This window comes from Sus scrofa, chromosome 9, assembly GCF_000003025.6.
Source record: "Sus scrofa isolate TJ Tabasco breed Duroc chromosome 9, Sscrofa11.1, whole genome shotgun sequence".
Taxonomy (NCBI): domain Eukaryota; kingdom Metazoa; phylum Chordata; class Mammalia; order Artiodactyla; family Suidae; genus Sus; species Sus scrofa.
This window is the reverse complement of record NC_010451.4, coordinates 5,400,669-5,417,429: the sequence shown is the minus strand read 5'-3', so window position 1 is coordinate 5,417,429 and position 16,761 is coordinate 5,400,669. Positions and strand designations below refer to the sequence as shown.

The window sequence follows — 16,761 nt, the reverse complement described above, 5'->3', positions numbered from 1 at the left end:
AAAATAATGACCCTCAAAAATGACTGCTTCCTATGAATATGTCACTTTACATGGAAGAAGGGACTTTGAAGATGTGATTAAAGTTGAATCCCTGGAGATAGAAGATTATCCTGGATTTTCTGAGGAGATCCAGTATAAGCATATGAGTCCTACAAAGCAGACAGCTAGAGACAGAGCTCAATGAGAAGGACCTGATCCATTGTCAATAGTTTGAAGACGGCCAAAGGAGAACATGAGCCAAGGAATGTGGGCAGCCTCTAGAAGGAGAGAAGGCAAGGGAACCCACTTTCCCCAAGACCCTCTGAGACCTTCTAGAGAAGAATGCAGCCCTGCTGATGCTTTGATTTTAGTAAGTCAAAATTTCAACCTACACAATTTCAAGTTACTAAATTTGGTAAAAGAATCTATTATTACTTTGATTTATGCAGTTACCAAGGATTATAGGCTTTAAGTAACTTACTTAGGTCTCGAAGTTAACAAGTGGGACAACCAGGATTCAAACCAAGGGCTATTGGAGACTCTTTCAAGTTTAAAACTCATGCCCTAGAGAATTTTCACATGACTATTTATCTACCAGTAAATCCGACTCAACTTGTTCTAAACCTACAGCAGGCATGCATGCCTGGGTGCCAGACTGGATGTTAATGCCTTGTCACTTGTGTGTGTTTATGTTTTGCATATGGAGTTTTGTTCTGTTGTGATCTCACAGTGAATTCCTCAAGACCCATGGAAACTTTGTCTCCGCCAGGCTGGACAAATTCTAGGGCAGTGACTATTTTCCCATCAGAAACTATTTGACAAGGATAAGAATTATTTTTCCCCTGGACAAAAGGACGTTCCTTTTCTCTCAAAGTAGTAGAGTTACTAGAGGAGTATCATAAGCATTTTGTGCCAGAGATTGGTGCATGCCCATGGAACTGGTGTGTGTAAGGGTAAAGCATTGATCCACACACGTGTACACGTGTTAGTGCAAGGTCGTGTGCCCAATGCACAGTGAGGCCAAACAATCTGAAGTGTTAGAGTTTGGAGCAGAGAAAGGTGGATTGCAAGCCATGAAAGAAGATGGGTGACTTCCCCCAAAAGCCCGAACTCCGCTAACCAAAATTTTAAAGCATTTTAAAAAGCTAAGGCAGGGAGGTGGGGGGGGCGGTCGCAGTGTAAGTGATCAGCTCATGCACAATTCTCTGACTGGCCAATGGTCATGTCACAGGGGTTCACATTATCAATCCTTAAGCACCAGTAGGTCTGGGAGCTACATGCTCATGATCACGAAATAGTTAATGTCATCCATTTGCTGTGGGTTTTAGCATCTGTAAACCAACTCAGGAGATGTGCACCAAATACTATTATCCAGGTACGTTGGAGAGGAGCTAAAGCAGAGGATGGGGGGCAGACCCCAAAGGGTTCTGCTCTGCTACACACATGCTTTGAGAACATGTCCCTTCTCCGCTGCCCTATGCTTACACCAGCCTAACAGAAGAGCAGCTAGGAACTCAAGCCAGCATTCCAAAAACCTGGGTCAGCGATCCCTCAGTAAAATCAGCTGCAACAGGACTATGTAGTGATTGATATTTCAATATCAATGACTTTGAACCTGGGAGGCATACCATGGTCTGTGATGTCAACGGATTCCATATTAATGTTTCCAAACTTATTAAGACAATCAGAAAGAGCAGAAACAGAAACAAGAACTCTGTTTCTTGTTAGGGACTCATAATAAATATTTTCTGAGTATCAACATTTCACAGTTAACAGAAAAATAATCTTACCTATTAAATCAGTGAATATTTTTTAAACACAACTCAGAGTGTTGTGTTGCCATGTTAGACTGTTCTAAGCAGTATTTTACAATATTTGTAGAAACTTTATGGAAGTGAATTTTCCAGTATATTACTGTCTTACAATGTCTTTAATATTCCATTTCTAAAAAGTTATCCAAAGTAAAAAAAAAAAAAATCAGAGATGCTGGTGGTGTTCTATGTAGGGGGACCTTTATTGCAGCATTATTCACAGTAGTCAAAAAACACAGGTCATTCTCAATGATGCAGAAATAAATGAAGTCATATATCCAGTCATAGGAGGTTATATAACTTTAAAATTCATGCATGTAGCAGCTGCTCTGATGCTCATCCTGAATCAGGAAATGGGAAGGCCAGAGTCAGGGCTGAGAGGTTTACAAGGCAGGAAACAGCATTAGGTTCTAAAAGAAAAAGAAAGTCTGGGACAGACACAGGAGGCCAGATGCAAACCCAGTAATCTAGAGTTAAGGTATCCAGATTGTAGAAATAAACTTAAAACCAAGCAAACAATAACAGCAATAGCAACATCTGGTTGCAGCATCAATAATCTGATTAGACCACTATTTAAAAAAAAATGTTAAGGTCCTACAGTGCCTACTGGCCCTATGTGGTCTGTGAAAGTCTTAATTCTCCTCTTCCCCTCAAGTCAAATACTAGCAGAAGGGCAGCTAGCAATGCAATCCACTTCAATAGCCTGTCAAATTATTAGCAGTTCTCCTCCCTTGCTGACTTGGTCAAAATTAACCATCCCATTTTAGTGGATAAAGAAATGTAGCTTTTCCCACTCTCTCTTTATCCGCTTCTTCTGGCTATTCCTATTCTAACTTTTCCATTCCTCTGTTCCCGCCATGCCTTGTACATGCTTCTGTCAATGTTTTTATTCATTCATCTTTACAAAAATATTGTATTCACACTGTACACCTCTTACTGAACAAGATTTGAGGCTGTAACATTGCCCTGGATGTTACAGAGTCTAGTGGAGGATGTAATTAAATACATGTTATAATTACAGTAAAAGGAGAATAAATAGAGATCTTTTTCTACTAAAGAACTCAGAGTGAGACAGGCTGGGATCTGGGACCTGGGACCCTCTGCTGCAGTGCTTGCACCTGGACAAAGTCTCCTCCAGCAGCAGAACTACAACTATAGACAGAGATAGGGGACTAAAAATAACTGCATGCATGTGGAAGTGGGGCAAGTTATGTACAAAAAGATGCAAAACGAGCAAAAACTCAGCTGCCACTTCTGAGGTGTCAGGAGCAGAAGGAGGGCACCGTGCAGGATCCCTGCACGCAGCACCTCCAAGGGGGTGGGCAGACCACTCTAGCCACCCTGCTGCCTGACCACCCATCTGCTCTCACCCTCACCCCGGTTACGGAATCAGCCCGCCCTCCTCAGGGAGACAGACCGAGGGCACCTGATGCTTGTTTCCATTCCCCATGCCGCCCGAGTCCCGATGGAGCCTTGTCTGAATTTTCTACGCTGGCCTCTTGTCAATTTCTATTGATTAAGAAGTCCAAGAATCCAGGTGGGTAACAACAGTATTGGCATCCCCTGTGTTAAGTGTGTTAGAAATGCAGAATATCAGATGTACTAGATCAAAATCTGCATCTTTGCAAGATACACAAGAGACTCAAGTGCCACTGAGCCATTCTGATGTGGATCATACAGGTGTCAGGACACCCCGGCCCCATTCGATCAATGGATGCTAACAAAATATAATTGCTAAAATGAGATTTGAGGAAGGAGAATACCCCCAGAGGAGGGAGGGCCAGAGAGACGGAGGTAGAGTGAGAAGATGGTAAAAAAGTGTTGCAGGAGCTTCCGTTGTGGCTCAGTGGTTAACGAACCCAACTAGTACCTATGAGGATGTGGGTTCAGTACCTGCCTCCGCTCAGTGGGTTAAGGATCTGGCATTGCTGTGGCTGTGCTGTAGGCCAGCAGCTGCAGCTCCTATCTGACCCCTAGCCTGGGAACCTCCATATGCCTTGGGTGCAGCCCTAAAAAAATAGAAAAAAAAAGAAATATTGCAGACACAGGCAATAGCTGTGATGTTTTATCCCACAGGCAGACTGAGCACTGAGCACTGTTATTAGTGAACCATGAAGCAGGAAAGCTAAAAAACACACCCTAAACAAAACAACATCGAAACCAAAATTTCTAAAAAACCCCCTGCTATATTCAGTTTCCATTAATTTACCTTTAAGTATAAAATCAGAATATCTATGACAAGAGCTACCCAAATGTAAATTTTATGTCACCACAAAACAAAACATCGTTTGCATTGCATCTGAGGCAGGGTTTTGGAATCAATAAACACATTCATAATGCTTTGGAGAGGAAAGTGAGTGAGACCAGGCTCAGAGGAGAAGTGAGCATGCCGTCTTCGGGGAATTTAAAAAATGGTGTTCAGTACGTTTGAAGCAGAAAGAGTAGAAAGACAGAGCTTTCAGGGTAGAACTCTCAATGGGCGTAGAGAAGGTGTTTAAAATATTCAAGCCCTGGGACAAGTCCATTAGAAACACACTGTCCGCCTCAGAAGAAACTGGTCGTGAGGGTTTTGGTCTGTGCATCCACTGATAATTAGAGCTGGGCTGCTCAACCTTTTAAATCCCCTGAGTTTATGTCGGGAAAGAGAGGCTCACTGCGTAACCCTCTTGCTCCTGATCCAACCCTCCCCAGAACGGAACCCTCAGGATGGTGGGCAGGGGCTCCCATTTATATCCCGGCGACAGCCTGGGCATCTCCTTTGCTTCTACATCTTGGAAGCTTCTATTTGACTTGTGCTTCCCCCCACCCCAGCACTGAGTTTCTGGCTGTAAAAATATCTTCCTCATCTGTTGAATTGCTTCCCAGGGGGGAGATGATGCTTCTATTAGTTCAGAAGATATCAAAAAAATGATGACATATTTTATCAGGTTCTTGTTGAATTCTTGGAAAGAAGTGTGCCTTTCTAGACTTCCCCAGGGATCTAGAATCTTGTGACAGAAGGGGAAAAAAAAAAACAAGCTAAGTAAGGTCTCTGCTCTGCAGTAATTCTAATGAAAAGAGTTACCTCATCCTCTTCTTCCAAATAACAGAACTTTGCCAGGAAATGTCCTCTTGGCACAAGAGCATGTGCCAAGAAGCATGTTTAATTAATTGTTGTTCTTGAAACTTATCAGCCCTCTCAGTTCCCCAGAAGTCCGCAAAGGCTACATTAAGTGGACAAAGGCTGAAAGCCACTTGAGTGCTTCCACAGTTTCAAGGGAAGCGGGTCAAACATGATTAATACCTGCACCACAGAGATAAACATTCTGGTGTCAGCTTTAGGCCAGTTATCAGAACAACCTGGTACATCTGTAAGCTAGCAAGGGACACAAAAGGGACTCACAAAATTTTGCCATCTTCTTTAGATGTTGTTGATGTCTTTTTTTTTTTTTCCCTCTTTTTAGGGCCACACCTGGGGCATATGTAAGTTCCCAGACTAGGGGTGGAATCGGAGCTACAGTGGCCAGCCGACGCCACAGTCACAGCACCATCAGATCCAAGCCACGTCTGCGACCTGAACCACAGCTCATAGCAATGCTGGATCCTTAACACACCGAGTGAGGCCAGGGATCAAACCCGCATCCTCATGGATACTAGCGGATTCTTAACCCACTGAGCCACAATGAGAACCCCTGCTGATGTCTTCTTAAATAGATTTTATTCTTCAGAGAACTGTTAGGGTCACAGCAATTGAGTGAAAGGTGCAGAGTTCCCATATTTGCCCTGCCCCATACACGTATACATCCTCTCCCTTACTAGCAACCACTCCCTTCACTACGGCACTTAATTTGTTACAACTGGTGAAGCTACACCAACACATCACTATCACTCAAGTCTGTAGCTTACGTTAGGGTGCCCTCTCGGTGCTGTGCAGCCTGTCGTCATGGACCAATGTGTAATGACACATAGTCAAGGTTAGAGTAGCATGCAGAGTATTTTCACCATCTTAAAAATGCTCAAGGCTCCACCTATTAATTCTTCCCTTCCCCCAAATCCTGGTGATCACTGATTCTTTTTCTTATCTCCAAAAGTTTGCCTTTTCCAGAAAGTCATACGTGTGGAATTATATGCTTATAGCCTTTCTGACAAACCTCTTTCACTAAGTAAATATGCACTCAGGTTTCCTTCATGTTTTTTCATGGTTTAGCAGCTAATTTCTTTTTAGCATTGAAAATATTCTAATGTTCAGATAAATCAGTTTATTTATCCATTTATCTACTGAAGGGCATTTTGACTGTTCCCAAGTTTTGGCTCTTATGAATAAAGCTGCTGTAAATATCCACATGTAACCTTTGTGTCAATAGAAGCTTTCACCATTCATGCGTATATACCAAGGACTACAACTGCTGGATCGTACGGTAGGAGCGTGTTTAGTTTTGTGAGAAACCAGCAAACGGTCTTCTACAGTGAATGGGAGTTCCTGTTGCTCCAAATTCTCACCAGGATTTGATGTCAGTCTTAAGAACTTTGGCGTTTCTCACGGGTGTGTGGTGGTATCACGTCCTGATGGCATTTCCCTGATGACACGGGACGTGGGGAGCAGGTTTCCATAGGCTTGCTTTTGCTGAGTCGCTGTCTTTTAAGTTGGACAGGCGTAAACTTGCTCTTGAATGAGAACTACAGTAACAATCAACCTCCAGGATTCTCCTTTGGGGAAGGAAGATAAGCTATACTGAAAGGAAACTGTCCTCCAGAGTTGGTTGTCTAGGGCACAAAGGGTTAGCCAGACACAGCCGTGCAGAGTTTTCTCCTAGGAATTGTTTTTCTTCTGGGTAAACGGCTCTCACCAAGTGGCTCCTGGGCTCCTTATAAAGTCTTTCCTTTTCAAATCTGAGAGCTGTCTCATTCCTGGAAACGGCCTTGGGGTCTGCTGACAAGAGAGAATTTCTTTGAGATGGTTTAAGGGGCAGCAATGATCAGAGGTTGATGCGTTTCTTCAGCCTTAGGACAGAAGACTCTTCTGCCTGTAAACGTGTGCGCTTGAGGTCATTCTTTCTCATTATCTTTGTCTTTCTCTCTCTCTAAAGAGCTTCTGCCGCTGCCTGGGATGATTTTGAAGAGTAGGGGCAGGATCAAGTGATCTCCTTTCCAGACCCAAGAAGTCTTCTCTGCAAGAGGTCAGTGTTTCAGTGCATGGAAGTCTTTTCTGAATACATCAGAGAATGTATAATCTTCAGGTAGTTTATAAAACAAACAGTTCAGAGGAAATTGGTAAACTCAGTAGTACATATTCAACAGATTTATATAGTATATTCTTCTATTAATTGAAAGATAATTGCTGTATTGTTCAAAATAGTTATGAGACTGGAGTCATTAGCATGTGTTCCTCCCTTCCACATTTTTCTTTAAAATTAGGTTCTTTTAAAAATAAGAAGTGTGAGTTTCCATTGTGGTGCGGTGGAAACGAATCCGACTAGGATCCATAAGGATGTGGGTTTGATCCTTGGCTTCACTCCGTGGGTTAAGGATCCAGCGTTGCCGTGAGCTGTGGTGCAGGTTGCAGACCCAGCTCAGATCCCATGTTGCTGTGGCTGTGGCGTAGGCCGGCAGCTGTAGCTCCAATTTGACCCCTAGCCTGGGAACTTCCATATTCCACAGGTGCAGCCCTAAAAAGCAAAATACATACATACATACATACATAGAGTTAAGAGAATAAAGTGAAGGGCTATATATCAGGAATCACTACAGAGGCCTGATACGAAATGTCTACAGTCTGTCACTATTATCGGGTGGAATTCATTCATTCATTTATTCAACAGATGCTCTTAGACACTTTTGTGCCGGGCATTTTTCCTGCCTCTGAGATCAAAGGTCTGAGAAAAACTGATGAAATTCTTATTTCCCTGGGGGTCATTTGTACCTCAGTGGCTGTGCCTCTGCAGTCTCATTAGTAGGTGCTACTCTTTTTCTTAAATACCGCTATTCCTCACGGCCTTTTATTCAGACCTCCTTCCCCTTAGATTTTTATTACTCTAAGATAACTTTTTTAACCTTTCCTGTAACTTCAACCCAGAAATTCTCAAGCCTTACTGTCAGGGCCAGAGTCCCTTTGTTGGGAATGCAGAGGTAAAGACATATTCCAATTCATGAAAGTCAAAATGAAAAAGTGAGGTTTGTCTTCCAACTGAAGTCTGAGGGCTGAATTAAAACCCGTGGAGTTTAGTTTGTTATGCATGGCTTCAATTCAAATCTTCCAGCCATTATCACTTTTTTTAGTGATTCCTCTTGAGGCTTCCTATATTGAACATTTTTCTCTTTTCTTCTCCTCAAATTCCCTCTTTATCATGTAGAGGGGGAAAAATGCACAATGTGAGAGCTGGAAGTTAGGTTTTAAGTTAAGACTATAGCCTGGGAGGCAGCATTTCAGAAAGCTCTGAAAAACCACTCCATAGAGGGGTGTGGGGGGAAATGTCAAAGGTTATGTGATTTTGGTGGACAGGGAGGCATATGCCATCAAGCACACATCCTGTAGAGAAGACTGCTGCTAGTCTCGAGAAGGGAACTTCCAGTCATGAGGCGCAGACATTACCAGGAAGGATTTGAATGCTTTTCCATATACAAGGAGATGCAAGAATTGGGCTCATAAAACCTTCTCCTGAAAACATCTCCCTCTCTGAAGACCTGTTCTGCCAGTTTTCCCAGAGCACAGAGCGCCTCATTCCTGATCTCCACCCTGAGCTCCTTTCACGGGGCGTGGAAGGTCAGCAGCTGCATGATTTAATCCTTAGAGAGGTAGATGGTCAGTGCCAATCTCCAGGTGGCAATCACATGTCCTATAATCAATTATTCCCACTCAAGATGAAGCCACTCCCTATTCATTCAGGAGCTGGAATGAAACTCATCAAATTAACTTATGCTCAGATTTTTTCTGCCTGAGCCATGTACAGATCTTCTTTGAATACTGGGTCTAATTCTAATTCTGTTCATTGCACACTGGCATTTTGTCTGTTATTTACATATTTGTGGAAAGAATGCATGCCTGAGTGAGAGACAGAGGATACACACATTCTTAAAAAAAACCTAGCCTTCTTTCTACAGATAAAAATAGGATGTCAGAAAACTTAGGACAAAAACTAATTTAGAGGAGCATTTTTGATCCTAGAGGTGTCTTGATCTGGGTTGAGACTTCTTGGTCTGAGCTGAGCTCATGTCCTGAGAGAAGATGGTTCGGAGTCATCATCCGCCCTCTGGATGGAGATGCACCCAGCCTCGGTGAGGCTTTGTAAGGGAACATGCCCACCTCCAAATCCTCAATTCCTTTTCAGCGTCTTTTTGAAATAATGGAATATTAAGAATCTGGCTCAAATTATATGGCTCCAGTTATTATCTGTTAACTTGCGATGGATTCCTTTGTTCTTGGTAAGGTTAACTTAAGCCTGATTTCTTCAGGGAGAACTTCCCGTAAACAATATCAGGTTCACAGCTACTAGAATAAACACTTTACTGACAATCACTAGTCTGTTTGCACAGATTGAATTGGTTCTTTCCTAGCATCACATTTTTATCAATAGCTCTTGTGTATGTATTCAAATAGGAGTATTTTTCTATAAAATATTTAATGGTCTCTTAATTATACCATTTTAATTGGGTATTCAGAGATGTAAATTTTAATGGACCTCTTAAGGATTTTTGCCTTGGAAAGTGAGAAGTGAAGAAGCAGGGCGAATTGCCTTTTGTGTTTTCCTAGATTTGTGCAGCAATGCCCTATCTGTCTATGATCATAGAATCATAGAAGTGGGAAATATCTTACCATCATCTAATCTGACTTCTCTTATATGTGTATATGGATATATACTGAAGCCTAGTGGCTGAGTGGGAGTCTTACTAAAACCCAAGTGTCCTCATACAGTTTAGTGCTCTGTCTCTTCCTCTAGCTCTAGTCCACCCAAGGTCAACTCCAAGTCTAAGACAGGAATAACGAGCAATGCACTTCCAATGAAGATCAGGGCAAGATTCACTAGTGACCCTAAATTGCATGAAATGTAGAAGAGAGTGAAAATATTTTTCTCCTTCACTCATCATGCCATCCTTCAACCAGAGCATTTTCCAGCCTGCCGTCTTCTTTCTAACTGGCATCCCTGGTTTTGAAACTTACCATGCCTGGATCTCCATCCCATTCTGTTGTCTCTATGCCATTGCCATCTCAGGGAATAGCATGATCTTGTTTGTCATCACCACTGAGCCAAGCCTTCATGAACCCATGTACTATTTCCTCTCCATGCTCTCTTTCACGGACCTAGGGCTGTGCCTTTCCACACTGGTCACAATGGTAGGTATTTTCTGGTTTAATGCTCGAGAAATCAGCTTGGATGCCTGCATCGGCCAAATGTTCTTTATTCATGGTTTCACGCTCATGGAGTCATCAGTACTCCTGGCAATGGCTTTTGACCGCTTCATTGCCATCTGTAACCCACTGAGATACGCCGCAATCTTAACCAATTCGAGGATCATCAAAGCAGGCTTTGCAATCCTTATTAGGGGGACAACAGCTCTAGTGCCTTTGCTCCTGCTCCTTAAGCGTCTGTCCTTCTGCCGAAGTCGTGTTCTGCACCATTCGTACTGTTTCCACCCTGATGTGATGAAGCTTTCATGCACAGACACCAAGATCAACAGTGCATTTGGTCTTGCCATTGTCATCGCTACTGCTGCCCTGGACTTGGTCTTGATCCTCCTCTCCTATGTCCTCATCATCCACTCTGTGCTCAGCATTGCCTCCCCAGAGGAGCGGGAAAAGGCCTTTGGTACCTGCGTATCACACCTGAGTGCCGTTGCCATCTTCTACATCCCCATGATCAGCCTGTCACTAGTGCACAGATTTGGGAGGCATGCCCCTCCCCTTGCGCATACTCTCATTGCCAATATTTATCTGCTTATCCCTCCCGTCATGAATCCCATAATCTACAGCGTGAAGACAAAGCAAATTCGCAAGGCTATGCTCAGAATATTCCTTCCTAAGCTAATTTAGGACATTTTCCGTGTATTCTTTCCTAATATTATCTTTTATGATTGATGTTTGATCAGTCACTAAATGTTAGTTACCACTATACATCAAAAAATTTGTTTATATATGCTCTCATTCTTCTGAAGATCCAGTGACTTATTATTTATAGACTCCTTCACTGAATTCTTTGAGAACAGGGACTGTGTATTATATACCTGTAACCATATCGCACATATTGCACCTGGCACAGAATAGAACCAGAATTAAGATATGTTTGCAAAATGGACAAATTAAGTCATAACTTGGGGTCCAAATAGTCTCATCACTTGTAAGATATGCAGCTACCAATATATGTCTGATATAATTTAGTTCAGTAGGAAAGTCTAGAGTTTAGAAATAATTACAATTATTGGTAGTGATTAATGTTCCCCAGAATAGATTACTCATAGCTGAGGATCATGACTAAGCACACTAACAAGAAGAAATGTACCATTCCTGCTGTGGTGCAATGGGATTGGTGGCATCTCTGGCGTCCTGGGACACAGGTTCAATCCCCGGCCAGGTACAGTGGGTTACAGATCTGGCATTGCTACAGCTGCAGCATAGGTCACAACTATGGCTTGATCTGATCCCTGGCCTGGAAATTTCATATCCTGTGAGATGGCCAAAAAAGGAAAGGGGGGAGAGAGAGAGAGAAAATGTGAATTAAAAGGGTACTTTTCCAATTTTGAAAAAAGTCCTTCAGAACTCTCGGTAGATGTTTTAAGTATCTAATGTCTAATGATTCATCTTCTAAACGTGTGTGTAATGGGGGAAAGTGGGCAAGAATGCAATGAGGTGTTGTGATAGTCAACTTATATTACCTATTGTGATGCTAATTTGGAAACATTTACTTAGGAATATTGGTAAAATATGAACTCTCATACAACATGCTAAATAATGATATAGATACAAATAATACATTCAGAGAAAAGATAGATTAGTATACATTGTATTTATCACTGCTGTGTATAAATTTCATGTGAACACACACACACGTGTACATATTCGTGCATATAACATAGTCGTTTTAAAGGTATGGAAAGACTGACCAAGCAGGGTCCTGGACCCTGAGCCTCCCCAGAGTAGACCCCAGCCATGTCTTCTGCCTGCCTTTTGCCTGTAGAAAAACTTTCATCAAAAATAAACTTATTCAGAAAAGTGAGAAATTGCAGAGAGAAAAGAAAACAGTTAAGCAAGATAAAATAATAGTTTAGCTACTTAGCAAAGTAGGGGACCTTAAGTTCTTCCATAGGGGCTGCAGATAATATTCTGAGCCATTACTTTTGAGCTATTTTGCAGATACTGAAACCCCTGCCAGGTGGAAGAAGTTAAGTATAAGTACAGAGCCCAGACCAGTTTGAACCAGAAGATTGATGATGCTGGCTCCCACTCACTTCACCACCGACCAATGAGAAGAATGTCTGGGAGCCAGTCAAGCTCTGTTCCTTGAACAGCATAAGACTCCTCGCTACCCCCTCCAGGGTGGGACACAGTTTTGATGGGTCTAGCCTGCTGCAGGCCCCTTCGCCTGGCAAAGCAATAGAGCTATTCTTTTCTACTTCACCGCAAACTCTGTCTCCACATTTCTATTCTGCACTGTTGAGTGGAGACCTTGTTTTGTCCATAACACGTTCCAAATGTCAAAAGTACTTATCTTTGGATCATTAAATAATGTTTAGTTATACTTTTTTATAACTTTCTTATACTTTAAAAATGCTCCATGATGACATTTTTGTTGTTGCTGTTTTTTAACTTCAGATAATAAAATAATCAATTTCCATTTAACAACTACCTAAAACACACAATTTGTCCAGTTTCATTCCCATGGGTCCTCAGAGTCTGTCTTCATCCCACCCACCGGATGAATTTATAATGGGACATCCACTTTCCATTTGCATCCTTCACTGATCTCAGTGTGATCCAGCACCAGGGCATCGAAAGCACTTGAAGTTGGTTTTTAAAGGGCAGATCCCTCAACTCCACCCAAGAACTACATAATCAGAGACTCTTCAGGTGGAGCACAAGAATTTGCATTTTAACAAGCTACCTATAGGTTATCGTGCGTATTAGAGTAATACTCCCGTGAGCTGTTTTCACTTTGGAATGACGCCACGAATCTCTTGTCCACAACTTTCAACCATTTTGCTCTCTCTAACGGAAATATCCACCTGCTTTCACATATTTCAAAAAATAAAAAATATTTTTATTTTATCGTTTTACTGCACTTTTTCCTTCTTCCAGTGTCATTCGTGTATCTTTTTGTTATAGGCAGTCAGACCTCTCTTCCCGGACTGATTTGAAGCGATTTTATTTTTTCTTCCAGTGTTACTGGGGAATAATTGGTGCACAACGCTGTGTGAGCTTAAAGTTGACATCGTAATAACTTACAGACATCATGAAATGGTTCCCACAATGAGTTTAGTGAACGTCATCCTCCGATATAGAAAAACACGAAAGAAGGAGGAAGAAAACGTTCCCTTCTGATGAGAACTCCGAACTGCCTCTCTTAACAGCTTTCAGAGGTAACACCCAGCAGCACTGCTTGTGTTTGTCAGGTTGTACGTTGCATCCCTAGCACTCATCGTGGAACTGGGAGTCTGTACTGTGACTGCCTCCCTCCACTGCCCCCCCACCCCCACAATATGATTTCTTGTTCTATGAGATTGTTTGTTTTGAAGTATAATTGACCTATAACACTAGGTTAGTTCCTGTTACACAGCCTGGTGATTTGATATTTCCATAAATTTCAAAGTCATCACCACGATAAGTCTAGTTACCATCTGTCACCATACAAAGATATTACATAATTATTGACTGTACTCCCCTTACTGTATTTTTCATTCCTGTGACTCATTTATTTTATGTCTGAAATCCCCCTCACCTATTTCTTCATCTCCCTCGTCTATTTCTCTCCTCCCTCAAACCCTCTGGCAGCCACATGTAGTCCCCTGTATCTATGAATCTGTTTCTGCTTCATTATGTTTGTTCCTTTGTTTTGTTTTTTTAGATTCCACATATAAAGGAAATCGTACTATATTTGTCTTTTTCTGTCTGACTTATTTCACTTAGCATAATACTCTCTGGGTCTGTCCATGTGCAGCAAATGGCAAGATTATAAAAAAAATTTTATGGCTTAGTAATATCAATTACACATTATCACATCTTTAACCACTCAAATACTGACAGGCACTTAGGCTGCCTCCATATCTTGGCTATTATTATTAATGTTGCAGTGAACATAGGGGTGCATATATCTTTTCAAATTATTGTTTTTGTTTTCTTTGGATGAATACCCAGGAGTGAAATTGCTGAATCATATGGTAGTTCTGTTTTTAATTTTTAAAAATTAATCTCTATGCTGTTTTCTGTCATGGCTGCACCAATTTACATTCCACCAACAAGACATAAGGATTCCTTTTCTCCACATCTTCTCAGCACTTGTTATGTGTTGTCTTTTTGATAATAGCCATTCTGACAAGTGTGAAGTGGTATCTCATTGTGGTTTTGGTTTGCTTTTCCCTGATAATCTGAGATAGTGAACATTTTTTCACATGCCTGTTGGCCTAGGTGTCTTCTTTGGACAAATGTCTATATGGGACCTCAGCCCATTTTTAAATTGGGTTGTTTGTTTATTTTTGAAGTTGAGTTGTACAAATTCTATGTATGTTTTGGATATTAATTCCTTGTCAAATATTTTGTTTGCAAATATCTTCTACATTCAGTAGGAGGCCTTTTTGTACTGGTAGTTTTCTTCACTGTGCAAAAGCTTTTAGTTTGACAGGCTACAGATTATTTATTTTTGCTTATATTTCTCTTGCTTGAGCAGCCATAGCCCAAAAAATATTGCTGAGACCTATGCCAAAGATTGGACAACTTATGATTTGCATAGAAATTTAATGGTTTCAGGTCTTATACTGAAGTCTTTAATTCATCGTGAATTTATTTTTATATAAAAAATGGAAATTAGTCCAGTTTGATTTTTTGCATGTTAGCTGTCCAGTTCTCTCAGCACCACTTATTTAAAATATTGTCTTTTCCTTGTTATATATTCTTTCATTCTTTATCGTAGATTAATGGCCCATATAAGTGTGGGTTCATTTATGGGCTCTCTATTCTGTTTCATTAAACTGTGTGTCTATTTTGTACCATACTATACTGTTTTGATTACTATAGCTTTTCAGTATAGTTTGAGACCAGAAAGTGTGGTGCCTCCAGTTTTGTTCATCTTTCTCAACCTGGAGTTGATGTCTGCCATCTGGTGTGTGGGGCTGGGTCCTGGGCTTCTTGGGCCTGCTAGTTGTTGGGGCCGTTTACTTGCCTAACTGGCTGCTTGATCTGGGGTGTCCCAGGTCTAGAGCTGACCAGCTGGTGACCAGAGCTGGTCCTGGCATTAATAAGCTAGAGGGAGGATCCCCAAATAGTGCTTGCCAGAGACAGTGTCCTCATGGTGGGGTGAGCTCCCCTAAATGGCTGCTGCCAGGGTCTATGTCTCCAGTGTGAGTTCCAATTGCCTCCCTCTTTCTGGGAGGTTCTCTAAGAGAGTCTGACCTAGGCTCCTTTCAAACTACTGCTTCTGCCTTGGGTCTTGTATCATGTGAGGTTTTGTGTGCACCTTTTAAGAGTGCAGTCTATTTCCTCAGCCCTCTGGGACTTCAAGAAAGCCCCACTGACCTTCAAATCTAAATATTCTGGGGAATTTGTCTTCCCAGTGCAAGACCCTTGGTCTGGGGAGCCTGATGTGGGGCTCAGACCCCTTGCTCCTTGGGGAGAATCTCTGAAGTTGTAATTATCCCCTTGTCTGTGGGTCACCTACCTGGGGTATGGTCTTGGCTACACCACGTCTCCACCCCTCCTACATGCTTGTGGTTCCTTCCTTGTATCTCTAGTTGTAGGATATCTTTTCTGCTAGTCTCCAGGTATTTCTCACTAATAGTTACCCTGTAAATAGTAAAGTTGGTGTGCATTGAGGGGAGCAGATGGGGGGGGTAGGGAGTGAACTCAGGGTCTCCCTCGCCTGCGTCTTGGACACACCTGATTTGAAACTTGTTGAAAACAGGCACTATTACTTTGGGGATTGATTCAGTTTCATACTAAGCATTGCTTATTCTGTGATTTAGATTCAAATGCTTTAGAATGCCCATAAGAACTTTCGCAGCATGGATCCTGCCTCCCTGTTTAGTTTCACTTGCTACCAGCTCTCCCACTTGCACCCAGGACTCCAGGCATTCTGAATATGTTATCAGTCACTTTTGTGCTTCCCTTACTCGGTTCTCCCTTTTCTCCTGACAAACTTGGTGCTGGCCTCCCGCAAGATAAGTACAGGCCTTCGATGTTCTCACCATAAATATGCCCTGTTGTAATCATCAAGTTTTGTGTTTATTTCTTCATTGGGCTTTGAGCATTTAGAGGGAAGTGTCTCTGTTCTATTCCCTGTGTTACCAGTGCAAAATTCTGGAATGTGATAGATACTTAAAATATTTTATGAAGGAATCAATGATTTTTTTTAAAGAAATGTGAAGTTTTCTTAGGAATGTACAAAATTCTCCCACGTGATGTTGGAGGCTGATATATTTGTCAGCTGGGTGTGGGGATAAGGAGTGAACTCATGCATAGAGTAGGGGGTTTGTCTTGGAATTTTTACTCACAAGTGTATTTTAACAAACATTTACCAGGATACAGGTCAACGGACTACCATACCAGTCCCCACAGAGAAATGACAAAAATAAGTGCAATGAAGTAGGAGAAGGCAACCCGAGGTAGAACGAACCCCTGGACAGCTTCAGACTCTAGGAGCCACACACACACACACACACACAAGAAAAAAATCCATCAGGAGTTTTCTTATTAAGAGATGTCACACAACCTGCATCTTAGCTCCTTGTATAAGTTGCCTTTCCCTGAGCCCTTAACCTCTCCAGCTCCTCAGGCAAGCAGGGCAGGAAAGAACAC

The 16,761-nt window shown here is 41.9% G+C and overlaps 1 protein-coding gene across 1 annotated transcript; it reads left to right on the top strand.

Annotated features, from left to right (window-relative positions):
- Nucleotides 7,440–10,807, top strand: LOC100625873 (olfactory receptor 51F2-like). Its single transcript, XM_021062408.1, has one exon. It carries the CDS (start codon nucleotides 9,850–9,852, stop codon nucleotides 10,792–10,794), a length of 945 nt encoding a protein of 314 aa, XP_020918067.1. The 5' UTR covers nucleotides 7,440–9,849; the 3' UTR covers nucleotides 10,795–10,807.

Bases quoted from the DNA above. Each gene is read 5' to 3' on its own strand.
- LOC100625873 (XM_021062408.1), top strand. From the start codon at position 9,850: ATGCCATCCTTCAACCAGAGCATTTTCCAGCCTGCCGTCTTCTTTCTA.